The sequence below is a fragment of the Lucilia sericata genome, unplaced genomic scaffold (genome assembly GCF_015586225.1).
Source record: "Lucilia sericata isolate MDLA Ls3-8-SP2 unplaced genomic scaffold, ASM1558622v1 Contig001814F_arrow, whole genome shotgun sequence".
In the NCBI taxonomy this organism is placed as follows: Eukaryota; Metazoa; Arthropoda; class Insecta; order Diptera; family Calliphoridae; genus Lucilia; species Lucilia sericata.
Window position 1 is genome coordinate 5,311 of NW_023995712.1, and position 18,445 is coordinate 23,755.

At 32.8% G+C, this 18,445-nt stretch overlaps 1 protein-coding gene across 1 annotated transcript; it reads right to left on the reverse strand.

Moving 5' to 3' along the window:
- Window positions 1-3,021: 3,021 nt before the first annotated feature.
- LOC119612720 lies at window positions 3,022-3,625 on the reverse strand. Its single transcript, XM_037968572.1, has 2 exons — window positions 3,420-3,625; window positions 3,022-3,335 (listed from the first exon to the last, which is right to left on the reverse strand). The coding sequence occupies exons 1-2, from the start codon at window positions 3,595-3,597 to the stop codon at window positions 3,022-3,024; spliced, it is 492 nt and encodes a 163-aa protein (XP_037824500.1). The 5' UTR covers window positions 3,598-3,625.
- Window positions 3,626-18,445: the final 14,820 nt, after the last annotated feature.

An 18,445-nucleotide genomic window follows, 5' to 3' on the forward strand; every position in this document is an offset into this window, starting at 1 on the left:
CTAAGAAATTTACTCTGTACCAAAAATTGCAATGATGACCCAATTTTTCCAACTTTAAGAACTTAAGATTTTTGAATAAGCGATATGTCAAAAGAAAGTGCGTTTCTTATGGATTAAAATGAGGTATACAAAACTGTCGTAGCTTGAAAACTGTCAAAGTTATTTGCAGGAATATGGAATATACAATATACTAAGAAATTTACTCTGTACCAAAAATTGCAATGATGACCCAATTTTTCCAACTTTAAGAACTTAAGATTTTTGAATAAGCGATATGTCAAAAGAAAGTGCGTTTCTGATGGATTAAAATGAGGTATACAAAACTGTCGTAGCTTGAAAACTGTCAAAGTTATTTTCAGGAATAGGGAAAATACAATATACTAAGAAATTTACTCTGTACCAAAAATTTTAAAATTGCAATGATATCCCAATTTTACCAACTTTAAGATCTTTAGATTTTTGAATAAGCGATATGTCAAAAGAAAGTGCGTTTCTTATGAATTAAAATGAGGTATACAAAACTATCGTAGCTTGAAAACTGTCAAAGTTATTTGCAGGAATAAAGAAAATACAATATTCTAAGAATTTTACTCTATACCAAAAATTGCAATGATATCCCAATTTTACCAATTTTAAGGACTTAAGATTTTTGAATAAGCGAGATGTCAAAAGAAAGGGCATTTCTTATGGATTAAGATGAGGTATACAAAACTGTCGTAGCTTAAAAACTGTCAAAGTAATTTGCAGGAATAGGGAAAATACAATATACTAAGAAATTTACTCTGTACCAAAAATTGCAATGATGACCCAAATTTTCCAACTTTAAGAACTTAAGATTTTTGAATAAGCGATATGTCAAAAGAAAGTGCGTTCCTTATGGATTAAAATGAGGTATACAAAACTGTCGTAGCTTGAAAACTTTCAAAGTTATTTGCAGGAATAGGGAATATACAATATACTAAGAAATTTACTCTGTACCAAAAATTGCAATGATGACCCAATTTTTCCAACTTTAAGAACTTACGATTTTTGAATAAGCGATATGTCAAAAGAAAGTGCGTTTCTGATGGATTAAATGAGGTATACAAAACTGTCGTAGCTTGAAAACTGTCAAAGTTATTTTCAGGAATAGGGAAAATACAATATACTAAGAAATTTACTCTGTACCAAAAATTTTAAAATTGCAATGATATCCCAATTTTACCAACTTTGTTGAGGCCCGCGACAGCGCCTCCGAGACAGCAGATGAAGACTGCCTTGACTTGGACATAGAGCCCCTACTTTAAATGTGCCCCTTCTGCTCGCTACGCTTCTGAATGGTGCTTAAGGAGATTGACAGGTGTCAAAAACTGACGTCCTGTCAATCAACTTAAGCGCCATTGCAGTTTTTTTCTTTATTAAAAAAACCTCAGCAGCGTCAGCAGCAAACAAACCCTAAAACCCAAACCTGAAAATAAAGGAAGTTATAACGTTTAACCAAACCTGTGTTCTTACTCACCTTGAACCACAAGTAAGTGCAACCTGCATTTTATTTCCAAAGTTAATTATTTGTAAATAATTAACTTTGGTTTTGTGTTGTTTCAACTACGTTGAAACAGCTCCAACAACAAATTTCCCTACTAGAGACAGAAATTTGTTTATGGTCCTTAAAAGCCTTTGTATTGAACTGGTGACCAAACAGTAGTTTAATTATCTGAAATTATTTTTTTTTTCCTTTTCGTTTTTGAGCTTTAAATATTCTCACATTTTTTTGTTTTGTTTCTTGGCACATTAAAATAATCAAAAATAAAAACACATACATATGTACGTACATCCATTGTTGTTTTAAAGTGGGAAATAACCAACAATCAAAGTGCGGTTGATTTTAGAATTGTTTAAACCCAGTAAATTTATTATTTATAAAATACTACTACGTGGTAATTCATAAATATTTAACAAAAAAAAAAACATACATTATAAAATAGTTCCGCGCATTTACAGTGCCAGCGGTCATTCAAATAAGTAAGGTTCTATAAATCGACTCTAAAACAAAGTCGAAAAATCAACTATCTTGTAAGAAATAAGTCGAAGAATCAATTTCACAAAAAAAAAAAGTCGACTATTTATTAGACGCAAAAAAGTCGAAAACCTGACTTTTCATAAATAGCAAAAAGTCGAAAAGTCAACTTTTTTTGATTCAACTATAGAACCGTACAAAGAAGTATTTGAACTAAATTATATTGTATTTTCCGCGCAATTTTACAAATTGCCTGCGGTTCTTATAGAAATAATAATAGTAAAAGGAAAATTGGTCATACCTTTTGCAATATTTGTTTAATTAATCTATATGCTATTACTAAAACTAGCTGAGGTTTTATATAAGATTGAAAATTTATAACAACCAAGTTATTACGTAAATACATCGCGAATCCATTGCGATTTCATTTTAACAATTAGTTATTTTATTAATATATTTTGATGATAAATTTGTCAAAGTTACTACGTAACGTAAAAGAGTGATAAATTCGGAAAGTTTAATTTCTAAATTACTACTACGTGGTAATTGGACGAAATTTAAGAACAAGTTACTACGTAACAGAGAAAAAATTTTTTTGCTAATCAATGACATTTTCATTTTACAATAACCAAGTTATTACGTAAAATAAGTGTTTCATAGCAAATTCTTTCCGATTTCATTTTAACTGTTAATCAGTTTAATAATAAATTCAAATTAACAAATTTGCAGTTAAGTTACTACGTAACGTAAAAAAGCGCTTAATTTGAAAATTTTAACTTCTAAATTACTATTATTATTATTATTTATTTATTTATTAATAGATTTCAAAATATTGTTTTTACATATTCATTGTTTACAATTATTTGAAGGATTTTTTTTTATTTTAATCTATATAGGCTTTACGTTATATATATGTGTTAGCCTGATTGGCCAAAATATTTTAGGATTTAGTTATTTTACAAAAATAAAATACAATATTAATATAATTTTTTTTTAAATAATACTTGTTAATATGTATATTAAGTCTATGCATTGAATTCATTTGCAATTAACATACGATACCTTAATGCTGATTCAGTATATTTATAGAGAGAATAAAAATTAGAGCCATTTAGTAAATTTAGAACTTCGTATAAGTAAAGGTGAATTTTCCCAAAGAAGTATTTCCTAATGTCTTTATAAATTGGACAAACACCTATAAAGTGGTAGGTGTTCTCCACTTCATCTAAATTACACATAGTACAGCTGGTATCTATATTTGTACAGTAAGCTCTTCCATTTAAATTAAGTAAACCACATCTCACTTTCATAAGCAGGCAAGTAGCACGAGTTGAATATTCTGCAGCAAAAATAGGGATAACATTATAATTGAGTAGGGAATACATATCATGATGAGAGTTCTCTGCGCTTAGTACATATTCACCGTGTTCTTTTGTTTTCATTAGCTCAACTATTATATTACTGTATGTACAAAGAGGGTTATTGTTATTTTCAGGTATAAATTGTAGGGATCGACTGATAAGTGTCCACTCGTTAGCCCAGAAAACATTTTGTGATATGACAGCTTGTGCAAGGATACGTGGTAACCTTTGTGAATGCATATTTAGTACTTTATTTATATATGCAAAATGGAGTTTTAGAGTCGAAATATATAAAGAGTCCAGACCAGTTTCTAGATGTAACATGTAGTTTGGCGTTGTGCTAGGAAGATATAGCATCTTTTTAATAAAAAATCTGAAGAGTTTTTCGACTATATCATATTTGGTATAGCCCCAGATTTGGGCGGCATAAAACATTATGGACCGAGAAGCAGATTGAAATATTTTTAGTTTATTGTTTTTGGAGATTTTAGGGTTATTAATATATTTAGACCACGTAGTATTAATAGCCAATTTGGAAGCTGAAAGTTTATTTTTTAAATGGTTATTGAAAGAAAGATTGAAATTAATATCAACTCCCAGATATTTGTAGCTATTGACTATTTCCACATCTTCATCTCCATAGTGCCATTTCAATGATCTTGAGATTCTCGGACTTGAACGAAATACAATTATCTTTGATTTTGTTAGGTTAGCTTTTTAAACACCAGATTTGGCAGTATTTATGTAATGCATTTATCATTTTTTGAAGAGCTGGTGGGGAGTCAGATAGGATAACAATATCGTCGGCGTAAAGAAGAATCTTAATAGTTATACCAGCAACATTAACACCACATGGAAGTTCATCAGCCAGATCATTCACATACAAAGAGAATAAAATTGGACTAAGGATGCACCCTTGCTTTACACCAGTATCAAAAATAAAAGAGTCAGAAAAAGAGTCACCGTCCCAAATACAACTTGAGGTGTTTTTGTAGGAGTTTTGCAAAATTCTTATTATTTTGGATGACAGTCCCATACACGACAGTTTATAAAATAAACTATTTCTGGGAATTGTGTCAAAAGCACATGAAAATCCACAAAAAAGGCGTATGTGTTATTTCCATTCAGTTTGTTCAGGTTTACAATGTTAACCAGGTTAAAAATGTTATCAACAGTGGAATAGTTATTTCTGAAGCCAGCTTGATATTCCTTCAATATGTTGTTCACCTCAATCCATTCAGTTATTCTATTCAGCAAAATTGAGCTAAAAATTTTACAAATAGTGTTAATTAAAGATAGCCCCCGATAGTTAGATGTAACATCAGGATCACCTTTTTTATATAAAGGTATTAAAATAGATTTGCGAAAACTGGAGGGAATAGTCTCATATAAAAATATTTTATTGTAGAGGGTTAGTAGTAAGTTAATGAAGCAACCAGGAGCATATTTGTAAAACTCGTAAGCTATACCATCTTCACCAGGAGACTTGTTTGATTTTAGTTTTTTCAGAACAGATACAATTTCACAGTGTTCAATTGGTGAATCCAAAAAGGGGTTGGTGATGTAAGGCATGGACCACAAAATTGGTTGATTATTTGCAGAATTTTGTAGCAGTGAACTAAAATAAGTTAGGAAGTCTTCTGCTTTCAGGTTACCCGTAGTATTAGGTTTGAAAGATTTCATAGAATTTGATAAACTCCACCATTCACTACAATTCCTTACTCTATGTAGTAAACTTAAATTTTTATTGTAGTATTCGAGTTTCTTGTTGTTACACAATCTTATATATTTCTGTTTAGCGCATAAGTAACTTATTTTATCAACATTTGTATGATTTTTTCTGAAGTGCTTAAGTGCATTTAACATATGGTTTCGGTAGCGGAAACATTTCCAGTCAAACCATTTCTGTTTGGGTTCAAAAATCTTTTTATTTGATGTTAACACAGCGGCTTGTTTTATTTTCGATGTAATTAAACTAACGATATCATCAATGGGAATATCGGATTGAAGATCAATGTTTGTAGATAGTACTGTGATATTCTCCACATATTTCGCCAAATGTTTGCTATCCCAGCGTAATTTATTTATAGTGGATTTTACATTATTATATTATTAATAGGACATTTATTTTCAAACATAAAGGCATGTGGTCTGAGTATGGTTTGGATGAAATAGCAAAGTCATCAACATATTGGAGAAAACTATGTGAGCATATAAAGTAATCAATGACAGAATTGCCCATTACACCGCAAAAACTATACTCTCCATCTGCATCGCCATCAGTCCTACCGTTAAGTATGATACCACCTACGTTTTCCACAAAATCCATAAGTTTTTTACCCTGAGTATTATATATTTTGTCTTTAGAGCATCTATATTCTCGAATATTGGGAAATTTTTGTAAAAAATGTTCATCCACAAATTGTTCATCAGAAATTCTCGCATTTAGATCTCCAAAAACGCAGAAGTTTGTTGGATTAAGATCATACATTAACTTTTCAAGTGCATCCATATCCGATTGCCAGTTTGAACAGTTCAGATACCTTGGTATTAAATAATATAAACATTTACCAAACTTAGCAGATAGTACTACACTATCATTTATATTTTGAAACTTAAAATGGAATTGGCTTTGTAACTCTTTTTTGAATCCATATAGACACCCACCGCTTGCTCGACCAGCTCTTTGAGTTTTCTTCGCAGGAATCCATTGTAGGCAATAATTTTTGAAATAGGTTGTGTACAGATATTGGTTTTCAGATAATACATGTGTTTCAAACAGGAAAAATAATTCAAACATATTTATATAAGATATAAAATTACCGAATTTTATTGAATTCGCTAAATTAGCTACATTATACGACAATAAATGGCATTTACTAAATTGCTATTGAGTTGATGGGGCTTGCATAGGTGTATCCTCCCTGACAGAAATTGCCACAGGATAATTGCTTTCTGACAATATTTTTTCCAAGAATTCAGCATTAATCTTTGAGGATGCCATTATCTTTCCACCAGACCATATATACTTTCGATCGTCTATAAAAATACAAAATTCACTCAGTCTTACTTTGACCGATTTATTCCTGTTTGTAATATTTCTGCTTAACTGTCGTAAGTTATAACGTACATTTTGTTCATCCTCAGTATAATCCTTATGTATGAATATATTTTGGCCAGATAATTTAGATTTGGCGGCAATTATATTGTACGCTTGAAGACTCGTCTCTAATGTGAAACAAACTGATCTCCCCCCGGAGAACAAACGAGTTGTTACTATGTGAACATTGACATTTAGTACATCCGTACATAGTTTTATAAACTCAGTCTTAACAGAATTTGCAGTTCTAACATTTAAGCCGGAGACAATGATATTTGGTGAACGACATTTTCGATCAATAAACTCAAGACGGGATGTTAATTTTTTAATATCATTTTTTAGTTTTAAATTTTCTTCCTTTAATTCCTCAAAATCCATCTTAAGTGCAACTAAATCAGCCTTCCTTGTTACATCTTTTAATTTATCATCCAACAGACTACATAATTTATCCCAGAAGGATGCATCTTGAGGATTAATTGGGTTGTCAGTTTGCATGTTATCAGAGCTTACAAATTTTTTATTATTATTTCTTGCGGGTGTAATCTGGTGATGTTAAATGTATAGATCTCTTATTATTCATTTGATCCGCAGCATACTTTTAGGCATACTCAGTAATTAAATAAACTTGGCAGCACTTTATATGTATGTATACTAGACAGATGTTAATTAAATGGCAGCAAATCAAACAATATACAAAGCAAATGTGTGATAGTTGATTATAATTTAATGATCCCCACCTTAGTATTATAATATAATGAGAGTGATGGGACCAATATAATATACTACTATTCACGATTAAAGTTGTTTCGGGTTCTTCCCTAGTGGTATTATCAATGATTCAATAGTGAGACACCGGCCGTGAGCAGCAACACATCAATTGTAAGATTATGGGGAAAACAATTACTATCAGTAGTAAGGCAGCTTAGTGACATTCCACACAGTATTCCCGAACAGCATACGTTGAATTATTAATACTGCTAATTTCTGAACCAGATTTATAAATTTTTCTTTTGTTATAATATTTTATTTTATTATTTTAACGCAGAAAAATTTTTTTACTTTTTGACACTTCAAAAACAATGTTGCCAATCTTCTAAATTACTACTACGTGGTAATTGGAAATATTTTAAGAATAAGTTTACTACGTAACGGGAAAAAATATAAAAAGTCTGCTAAACCTTAGCAATTCACTTTATTGATCAGTTGGTAATAATTGAGCATATTTACTAATAAACCATCGGTCAAATTAAAGTTCAACATATAATGGGTAGTCAAGCTCACTCAAATTTGTCATAGAGACAGATAATTTATTTGATGAATGCGAAAGTTTCTCAAAATTGCATGCAGAAGATTTAACAGAATCTTTGGTAGAGGCAAAATTAGAATCTTTAGAGGAAGACTGGAAGACGATTCGAACATCCTATGAGGCGATATATAGTGCGGCAGATTCCTTAATATCGCCCGAATTTAAAGAGTTATCACGAACTAGGTTTCGAGAATGTAGAGAGAAATATCAGTTGACAAAAGCGAGTATGAATGACCTCTTAAAAGCTGCAAAGAGCCCACCTACAGTACAAACTGACCCATATCATTCTTCTACATTAGGTGGCTCATCATTTTATCCAATGAATACTACATTCGACTTATCAGAAGTAGGGTTACGTGTTCCTGCTTGTGATATTAAGGTCTTTAATGGTAGTTATGAAGAGTGGCCAGCATTTAGGGATATGTTTTCGGTTCTCTATCATACAAATCCAAGAGTATCGCAGGTTGAAAAGTTTTTCCACTTGCTAAACAAAACTTCGGGAGATGCATTGGCAATTGTTCGAAAATTCAGTTTGTCGGAACAGAACTATATGCCAGCTTGGAACGCTTTAAAGTCGAGATATGAGAACAAAAAATTTTTAGTAGAAATTCAGATGAAAACTCTATTTAATTTAGAGCCAGCCAAATCAGAGAATAGTGTCGATATTAACAGGATAAGAACAACTATATGTGATTGTTTATCAATGTTAATAGGACATGGTATACGAGTGGACCAATGGGATCCAATTTTGGTATATTTGTGCAGTACAAAATTATCTATTCAAACCATTACTGCTTGGGAAGAGTCTTTAGAATCCGATTCTGATTTGCCATCCTGGCATCAAATGGATACTTTTTTAAAAAGTAGACACCGAGTATTGGAAGAATAGAAATGGCACGTGACCAAATGTCGGCAACGAATCAAGTCACAAAGGTGATCAAAAGCCTGGAACTAGTAAAAATATCAAAAAGAGAACAGACACAAATAGTCAGAACTTATGTGTATTTTGCAACGAAAATCATTATCTAAGAAATTGTAGAAATTCTCTGATTTAACTGTTAAGCAGCGAGTTGATTTGTAGAACAGAATAAAATATGTACCAATTGTCTTTCGCCTACTCATTTAAATCAGGATTGCAGAAGTATATTTCGTTGTACACAATGTAAAAATAAGCATCATAGTTTATTACATGTGAACCATAACAATAAATAATGAACTGGTTTCAAGGGCTAATAGGCCAGTAAATTCATTTCATACTGAATATACACATCCTGTGAAGAGTATGGAAACGGGAAAATAATGGCCCGGAAAAGCAGTGTCCCTCTTGTAGTAAACATGATCAGATAAATGTCCAAACTCATCTATCGGTAAACGATGATAATATTCTATTACCAACAGCCTTAGTACAAATCATCACTTGGGGATAAGTTCAGTATTAGAGCTCTGATAGATTCAGCTTCCAAAAGATCGTTTCTAACTGAAAGAATACGAAATAGATTAAATTTAAAAACAGAACCTGCAGATTTTGAAATATGTGGATTAGGAGGTACTGTAGTATCTAATTCAAAGAAAATTTGTAATGTAACACTTTGCGCAGAGAAACATAATTTTATACTTGATACTCAAGCTATAATCGTTTCAAACTTAACAAGTTTGATGCCGTCAACAACAATTTCCAATCCTAATCTTGACGAGATCAGTGAATTGGAATTGGCGGATCCGAAATTTTATGTTTCTTCGCAGGTAGACATGTTATTAGGAAGTGATATATTACCATATATTTTACTCGAGGGACTCGTCAACATGTTTGTAGGAAATATGGTAGCACAAAATTCAGTATACGGATGGTTTGTATATGGCCCTTTCAAAATAAACTCCCTTTCACTCGTTACAGTTGATATAAATGAAAAAACTAGGGAATCCAATGAAATTTGTGTTCAGCTTAGGAAGTTTTGGGAGAACTGAAGAGATATTTAACAGTAGTGTCTTATCAGAAGAAGATAAATTTTGTGAAAAACTATTTGCAAAAACCACTTTTCGACGAAAAGATGGAAGATATGTGGTAAAGTTACCATTCAGATCAGAGTTTCCAGAAATAATAAATCTATCTTCATCTCGCTACCAAGCAAAGAAACAATATCTTCACATGGAAGCCAATTTAGCTAAAAAATCAAATCTTCTGGACATTTATAATAATATATTGAAGGAATATATAGATTTAGGTCATATGAAAAATGCAATTCAACTGAAATAGAAGAACATGGAAAATACTATTCATATTATTTGCCACATCATGCTGTGTTTAGACCTGAAAGTGCTTCAACAAAGGTTCGCGTGGTGTTTAATGGTTCACGAAAAACACAAAGTTCATATTCGTTGAATGATATCTTATATAGTGGACCAACCCTTCAGTCAGATTTAATGACTATAATTTTAAACTGGCGAAAATATGAATATGTATTCAATGGCGATATTGAAAAAATGTATCGTCAAATAATGATTAATGAATCAGATAGACCATATCAGAGGATATTTGTTCCGCAATGTCACTACAGGTAACATAGAAGATTATGAATTAACTACGGTAACTTTCGGCATAAATTGTGCTCCTTACTTAGCTATTCGAACACTTCTACAATTGGCTGACGAATCTGAAACACTTAATCCATTAGCGTCATTAATATTAAGAAATGAGACTTATGTGGATGATGTGCTATCAGGAGGACATACATTGGAATCAGCAATAGAATCTCAGAAACAGTTGTGCACCGCACTAAATTCTGCAGGATTTCCATTGAGAAAAATAACAGCCAATCACCATAGACTATTAGAACATATCAAAGGAAAATCTTTTAAATGACGATTTATTGAAATTTAATGATTCAAGCTCAACGAAGACTCTTGGTATTTGTTGGAACGCTATGAGTGATACTTTCAAATTACAAAAGTCGAATCTATTTCTCTAGGAAGTACAGTAACAAAAAGGCAAATATATCTTGCATTGCAAAAACTTTTTGATCCGGCAGGATGGCTAACGCCTATAATTATTGAAGCTAAATGCTTCTTCAGAACTTATGGCAAGATGGTGTAGAGTGGGATGAGAATGTCAAGTTCACATATATTTCAAAAGTGGAAATGTTCATTGACCAATTTTCATCATATCGAAGAATTCAAATTCCTCGTTGGGTGAATTTTCAACCTGAAAATTATATCCAGTTGCATGGGTTTTGCGATGCCTCAGAAAGGGCATACTGTGCCGCAGTATACCTTAGATCGGAGAATCCAAACCGAAGAAGCACACATTTGCTAGTGGCTAAAAGCAAGGTAGCTCCGCTAAAAAAACTTAGTCTTCCGCGCTTGGAATTGTGTGGCGCCTTACTTCTTTCCAAATTAGTAAGGCAATTGTTATGTGATAATTTGTTCCCAAACACATCTGTTTATTTATGGACAGACTCCACCATTGTTCTTGCTTGGCTTCAAAAACATCCATCTACGTGGAAAACTTTTGTAGCCAATAGAATCTCCAAAATTATTGAAAATGTCGTTGATGCCACGTGGAGACACGTACCTACATCTGAAAATCCAGCCGATCTTGGAACACGAGGATGCAAGCCTCAAGATCTAGTTAATAATCCATTGTGGTGGCATGGACCTCTTTGGCTTCTTAGCTCTCAAGATCACTGGCCAATGTTCTCTCAACCACTCCAAGACGCGCCAGACCAAAGAAAAATATGTCTAATTGCTTGTTCCACAGGATCCAGCTCCATCTTTCGCTCTTTTAAGAATAAAGGGACTGTACTAAAACAAACCTTCGAGATCTCGGTACCGTCAGCAATAGCAGAAAGTGGAGAGGAACTTTCTATTATAATAGTTTCTCAAGATATCACCGAGCACTTCGCGTTATAGTCTATGTCTATCGTTTCTACAATTTAGCCTCAAAAAAGGTTACACAACTTTCCAGAACTATACTCAGAACCGAACTCAACAATTCTAAAGTGGTTCTAATACGACTGACGCAAAGGACATATTATTTCTATGAATAATAACGACTTGTCCAACTCCAGAGACTATTTCTAAGAAAAGCTCGTTAATAACGCTGAACCCATTTCTAGATTCTAACGGCCTTCTACGAGTTAACGGTCGCTTAGTTAATTCATCTATGAGCTATGACGAAAGGTTTCCCATAATCATTCCATACAAATCGAACTTATGTGAAATGATTTTGAAATTATTTCACCAAAATCTGATGCATGCTGACGTTTCTTTAATGCTTAGTATGGTTAGATACCAATTTTATATTCCAGCTCTAAAGAGAGAGCCGTTAAAAAAATGTATAAATAAGTGCTTAACTTGTGTTCGCTATAAGCAAAGGGTGACTATCGCAAATAATGGCAGCTTGCCAGCTGAGAGAACTACGTTCTCCTTACCGTTTACCTTTACAGGTGTAGACTTTGCGGACCTTTTCAGATAAAAGCTGGGCATTTGCGAATTCACCCTATATGAAGGGATACGCCTGCATATTCGTTTGCTTGCTACACGAGCTATACACCTAGAACCATGTTCCAATCTTTCATCTGAGGCTTTTCTGGCTACATTTGATAGGTTTGTTGGAAGACGAGGTTTTACCTAGCGTCTGATGTCAGACAACGGTACTAATTCGTAGGCGCTAGTAAAACATTGCTTGCTGAATATGCAATGTTTTTAGAACAATCTATAGGGATATAGTTGAAAAATAGGCTACCCACGGCTTCGAGTGGAAATTCAGCCCACCAAGTGCCCCACACATGGGAGGCTTATGGGAAGCTGGAGTTAAAAGCTTCAAGCTTCATTTTAGAAAAAGTTGTAGGAAACCATAAATTTAATTTTGAAGAATCTCTACCCTTTTTAATAGGATTGAAGGTGTTCTTAATTCTCGTCCGTTGTCTCCAATGACTGAGGATCCTAAGGATTTAGAAGTTTAACTCCGGACACTTCTACTTACGAGGTTCACCACTAATGGCGCCACCAAGAATGCAAATGATGATCTAATAGGTCACTACTGAATCGATGGAAAAATTGAAGGCCCTTCATCATCGTTTGCTCACGATGGAAGACCGAATACTTGCAAGAAACTTCATAAGCGCTACAAATGGAGATATCCAAAGAAGGAGTTGATGTAGGAGATTTCGTCATTATAAAGGATGAACTACTTCCCTCCTAGTGATTGGCGGTTAGGTCGCATTGAAACTATATACTCGCGATCTGATAACGAGTACGGATGGCTGATATCCGAACGCAATATGGTTTGGTTACTCGGCCGATAGTAAACTCTGTTGGTTGCCATCTTGGATAGTAGCTTATACATAGTATTCATTTGTCTAATTTTCAGTAATCCTCATTTACGATATCATTGTACTAACTATCCATCTTTCTCTCTTTTTTGTTTGTTGTTTTTTCTTTGTTCATATTTTTTTCAGATAAAAATGGACCCATTCGTCGCTCAGATGTATGCCTAGTATGTTCCAAAGGCATCATTTGCGGAAATGCAAAATATTTATACGGGTTTTCTATGTAGACAACGCCTTTACTCCGTGAAGGTTCATAGATATTGTTTAAATGCCTTTCCCAGTCGCACCAGGTTAAGGATTGTACCACAGCTTCAGCAGGTCGCAGATGTGGCAAAAATCACCACACTCTATTGCACAAAGAAAGTGCTCAGTCGAATGTAGTTAGTTCTCCGCCCAAGGCGTTCGGTCCAAGAACGCCTACAGTTACCAATTCGTGATCTTCGGATTCCGAACCGAGTAGCCCCACCTCAACAACGTCGGAGATCACAACATTCCGTTCGTTCAGCATCTCATGGAGAAACCCGTCGAGACACTACCGAAGATTCTGGGGCACTGACTGTAGCCAATGACCGCCGAAGACGCTCGAGGAGAAGGCCTACAATGGTGCAGCGGCAGTTAGCTGACCAAGCAGCCGGCCAAGCTACTACCCATCAGCTGTTGCGACAAATGATCGCTACTATGAATCGGCTTAGTGATTCGATCCTTGCACCCGTGCAAAGGGGGCGGCATGTTGAGGCCCGCGACAGCGCCTCCGAGACAGCAGAATGAAGACTGCCTTGACTTGGACATAGAGCCCCTACTTTAAATGTGCCCCTTCTGCTCGCTACGCTTCTGAATGGTGCTTAAGGAGATTGACAGGTGTCAAAAACTGACGTCCTGTCAATCAACTTAGCGCCATTGCAGTTTTTTTCTTTATTAAAAAAACCTCAGCAGCGTCAGCAGCAAACAAACCCTAAAACCCAAACCTGAAAATAAAGGAAGTATAACGTTTAACCAAACCTGTGTTCTTACTCACCTTGAACCACAAGTAAGTGCAACCTGCATTTTATTTCCAAAGTTAATTATTTGTAAATAATTAACTTTGGTTTTGTGTTGTTTCAACTACGTTGAAACAGCTCCAACCACAAATTTCCCTACTAGAGACAGAAATTTGTTGTAAACTTTAAATCTTTAGATTTTTGAATAAGCGATATGTCAAAAGAAAGTGCGTTTCTTATGGATTAAAATGAGGTATACAAAACTATCGTAGCTTGAAAACTGTCAAGTAATTTGCAGAAATAGGGAAAATACATATTCTATGAAATTTACTCTGTACCAAAAATTGCAATGATATCCCAATTTTACCAATTTGAAGAACTCAAATTTTTTGAATAAGCGATATGTCAAAAAAAAGTGCGTTTCTTATGGATTAAAACGAGGTATACAAAACTGTCTTAGCTTGAAAACTGTTCAAACTATTTGCAGGAATAGGGAAAATACAATATACGTAAGAAATTTACTCTATACCAAAAATGGCAATGATATCCCAATTTTACCAATTTTAAGAACTTAAGATTTTTGAATAAGCGATATGTCAAAAGAAAGTGCGTTTTTTATGGATTAAAATGAGGTATAAAAAACTGTCGTAGCTTGAAAACTGTCAAAGTTATTTGCAGGGATAGTAAAAATACAATATACTAAGAAATTTACTCTCTACTAAAAATTGCAATGATATCCCAATTTTACCAACTTCAAGAACTTAAGATTTTTGAATAAGCGATATGTCAAAAGAAAGTGCGTTTCCTGTGGACTAAAACTAGGTATACAAAACTGTCGTAGCTTGAAATTGTCAAAGTTATTTTCAGGAATAGGGAAAATACAATATACTAAGAAATTTACTCTGTACCAAAAATTGCAATGATATCCCAATTTTACCAATTTTAAGAACTTAATATTTTTGAATAAACGATATGTCAAAAGAAAGTGCGTTTTTATGGATTAAAATGAGGTATACAAAACTGTCGTAGCTTGAAAACTGTCAAAGTTATTTGCAGGAATAGGGAAAATACAACATACTAAGAAATTTACTCTGTACCAAAAATTGCAATGATGACCCAATTTTTCCAAATTTACGAACTTAAGATTTTTGAATAAGCGATATGTCAAAAAGAAAGTGCGTTTCTTATGGATTAAAATGAGGTATACAAAAACTGTCGTAGCTTAAAACTGTCAAAGTTATTTGCAGAAATAGGGAAATACAATATACTAAGAAATTTACTCTGTACCAAAAATTGCAATGATATCCCAATTTTTCCAACTTTTAAAACTTAAGATTTTTGAATAAGCGATATGTCAAAAGAAAGTACGTTTCTTATGATTAAAATGAGGTATACAGTACTGTCGTAGCTTGAATGCTGTTCAATTATTTGCAGGAATAGGGAAAATACAATATACTAAGAAATTTACTCTGTACCAAAAATTGCAATGATATCCCAATTTTAACCAACTCTAAGAACTTAAGATTTTTGAATAAGTGATATACAAAACTGCCGTAGCTTGAAAAACTGTCAAAGTTATTTCAGTAATAGGGAAAATACAATATACTAAGAAATTTACTCTGTACCAAAAATTTTAATCATATCCCCAATTTTACCAATATTAAGAACTTAAGAGTTTTGAATAAGCGAGATGTGAAAAGAAAGTGCGTTCTGATGGATTAAAATGAGGTATACAAAACTGTCGTAGCTTAAAAACTGCCAAAGTTATTCGCAGGATAGGGAAAATACAATATACTAAGAAATTTACTCTGTACCAAAATGATATCTCCATTTACCAACTTTAAGAACTTAGATTTTTGAATAAGCGATATGTCAAATAAAAAAGTGCGTTTTCCAATGGATTAAAATGAGGTATACAAGACTGTCCGTAGCTTGAAAACTGTCAGAGTTATTTGCAGGAATAGGGAAAAATACAATATAACTAAGAAATTTACTCTGTACCAAAAATTGCAATGATATCCCAAGTTTTCAACTTTAAGAACTTAAGATTTTTTAATAAGCGATTATGTCAAAAGAAAGTGTGTTTCTTATGGATTAAAATGAGGTATACAAAACTGTCGTAGCTTTGAAAACTGTCAATGTTGTTTGCAGGAATAGGGAAAATACATATACTAAGAAATTTACTCTGTACCAAAAATTTTAATCATATCCCAATTTTACAATTTAAGAACTCAAATTTTTTTGAATAGCGATATGTCCAAAAGAAAGTGCATTTCTTATGGATTAAAAGAGGTAGACAAAACTGTCTTACCTTGAAAACTGTTCAATTATTGCAGGAAATAGGGAAAAATACAATATACGAAGAAATTTACTCTGTACCAAAATGGATTAAAAATTAGGTATACAAACTGGCCGTAGCTTGAAAACTGTCAAAGTTTTTGAAGGATATGAAAATACAAATATACAAACTAGACTAAGAAAATTTACTCTATACCAAAAATTGCAATTATATCCCATTTTAACCAATTTTGAACTTAAGATTTTTACATACAATATAACTAAGATAAGAAATTTACTCTGTAACCACCAAAATGATATACCATTTTAACCAACTTTAGAACTTAAGATTCTTGAATAAGCGATATGTCAAAAGTGCGTTTCCTAATGGCTTAAACTGAGGTATACAAACTGTCGTAGAGTGAAAACTGTCAGAGTTTATTTGGCAGGAATAGGGAAAATACTAATAACTAAGAAATGTTACTCTGTACCAAAAATTGCAATGATATCCCAATTTTACCAATTTTAAGAACTTAAGATTTTTGAATAAGCGAGATGTCAAAAGAAAGTGCGTTTCTTATGGATTAAAATGAGGTATACAAAACTGTCGTAGCTTGAAAACTATCAAAGTTATTTGCAGGAATAGGGAAAATACAATATACTAAGAAATTTCACTCTGTACCAAAAATTGCAATGATATCCCAATTTTTACAATTTAAGAACTTAAGATTTTTGAATAAGCGATATGTCAAAAGAAAGTGCGTTTCTGATGGATTAAAATGAGGTATACAAACTGTCTTAGCTTGAAAACTGTCAGAAGTTATTTGCAGGAATAGGGAAAATACAATATACTAAGAAATTTACTCTGTACCAAAAATTGCAATGATATCCCAATTTTCCAACTTTAAGAACTTAAGATTTTTGAATAAGCGATATGTCAAAAGAAAGTGCGTTTCTTATGGATTAAAATGAGGTATACAAAACTGTCGTAGCTTGAAAACTGTCAAAGTATTTGCAGGAATAGGAAATATACAATATACTAAGAAATTTACTCTGTACCAAAAATTGCAATGATATCCCAATTTTTCCAACTTTAAGAACTTAAGATTTTTGAATAAGCGATATGTCAAAAGAAAGTGCGTTTCTGATGGATTAAAATGAGGTATACAAAACTTGTCGTAGCTTGAAAAACTGTCAAAGTTATTTTCAGGAATATGGGAAAATACAATATACTAAGAAATTTACTCTGTACCAAATTTAAAATTGCAATGATATCCCAATTTTTCCAACTTTAAGACTTAAGATTTTTGAATAAGCGATATGTCAAAAGAAAGTGCGTTTCTTAGGATTAAAATGAGGTATACAAAACTATCGTAGCTTGAAAACTGTCAAAGTTATTTGCAGGAATAGGGAAAATACAATATACTAAGAATTTACTCTGTACCAAAAATTGCTAATGATATCCCAATTTTACCAATTTAAGAACTTAAGATTTTTGAATAAGCGATATGTCAAAAGAAAGTGCGTTTCTTATGGATTAAATGAGGTATACAAAACTGTCGTAGCTTGAAAACTGTCAAAGTTATTTGCAGGAATAGGGAAAATACAATATACTAAGAAATTTACTCTGTACCAAAAATTGCAATGATATCCCAATTTACCAATTTAAGAACTTAAGATTTTTGAATAAGCGATATGTCAAAAGAAAGTGCGTTTCTTATGGATTAAATGAGGTATACAAACTGTCGTAGCTTGAAAACTGTCAAAGTTATTTGCAGGAATAGGGAAAATACAATATACTAAGAAATTTACTCGTACCAAAAATTGCATGATATCCCAATTTTAAGAACTTAAGATTTTGAATAAGCGATATGTCAAAAGAAAGTGCGTTTCTTATGGATTAAAATGAGGTATACAAAACTGTCGTAGCTTGAAAACTGTCAAAGTTATTTGCAGGAATATGGGAAAATACAATATACTAAGAAATTTACTCTGTACCAAAAATTGCAATGATGACCCAATTTTCCAACTTTAAGAACTTAAGATTTTTGAATAAGCGATATGTCAAAAGAAAGTGCGTTTCTGATGGATTAAAATGAGG

What these genes read in the sequence shown, in the direction of transcription:
- LOC119612720 (XM_037968572.1), bottom strand. Translation starts at nt 3,597, where the DNA reads ATGCATTCACAAAGGTTACCACGTATCCTTGCACAAGCTGTCATATCA. An exon ending in AATGAAAACAAAAGAACACG is followed by an intron (nt 3,336 to 3,419) that starts GTGAATATGTAC and finishes TTTTTGCTGCAG; the next exon opens with AATATTCAACTCGTGCTACT.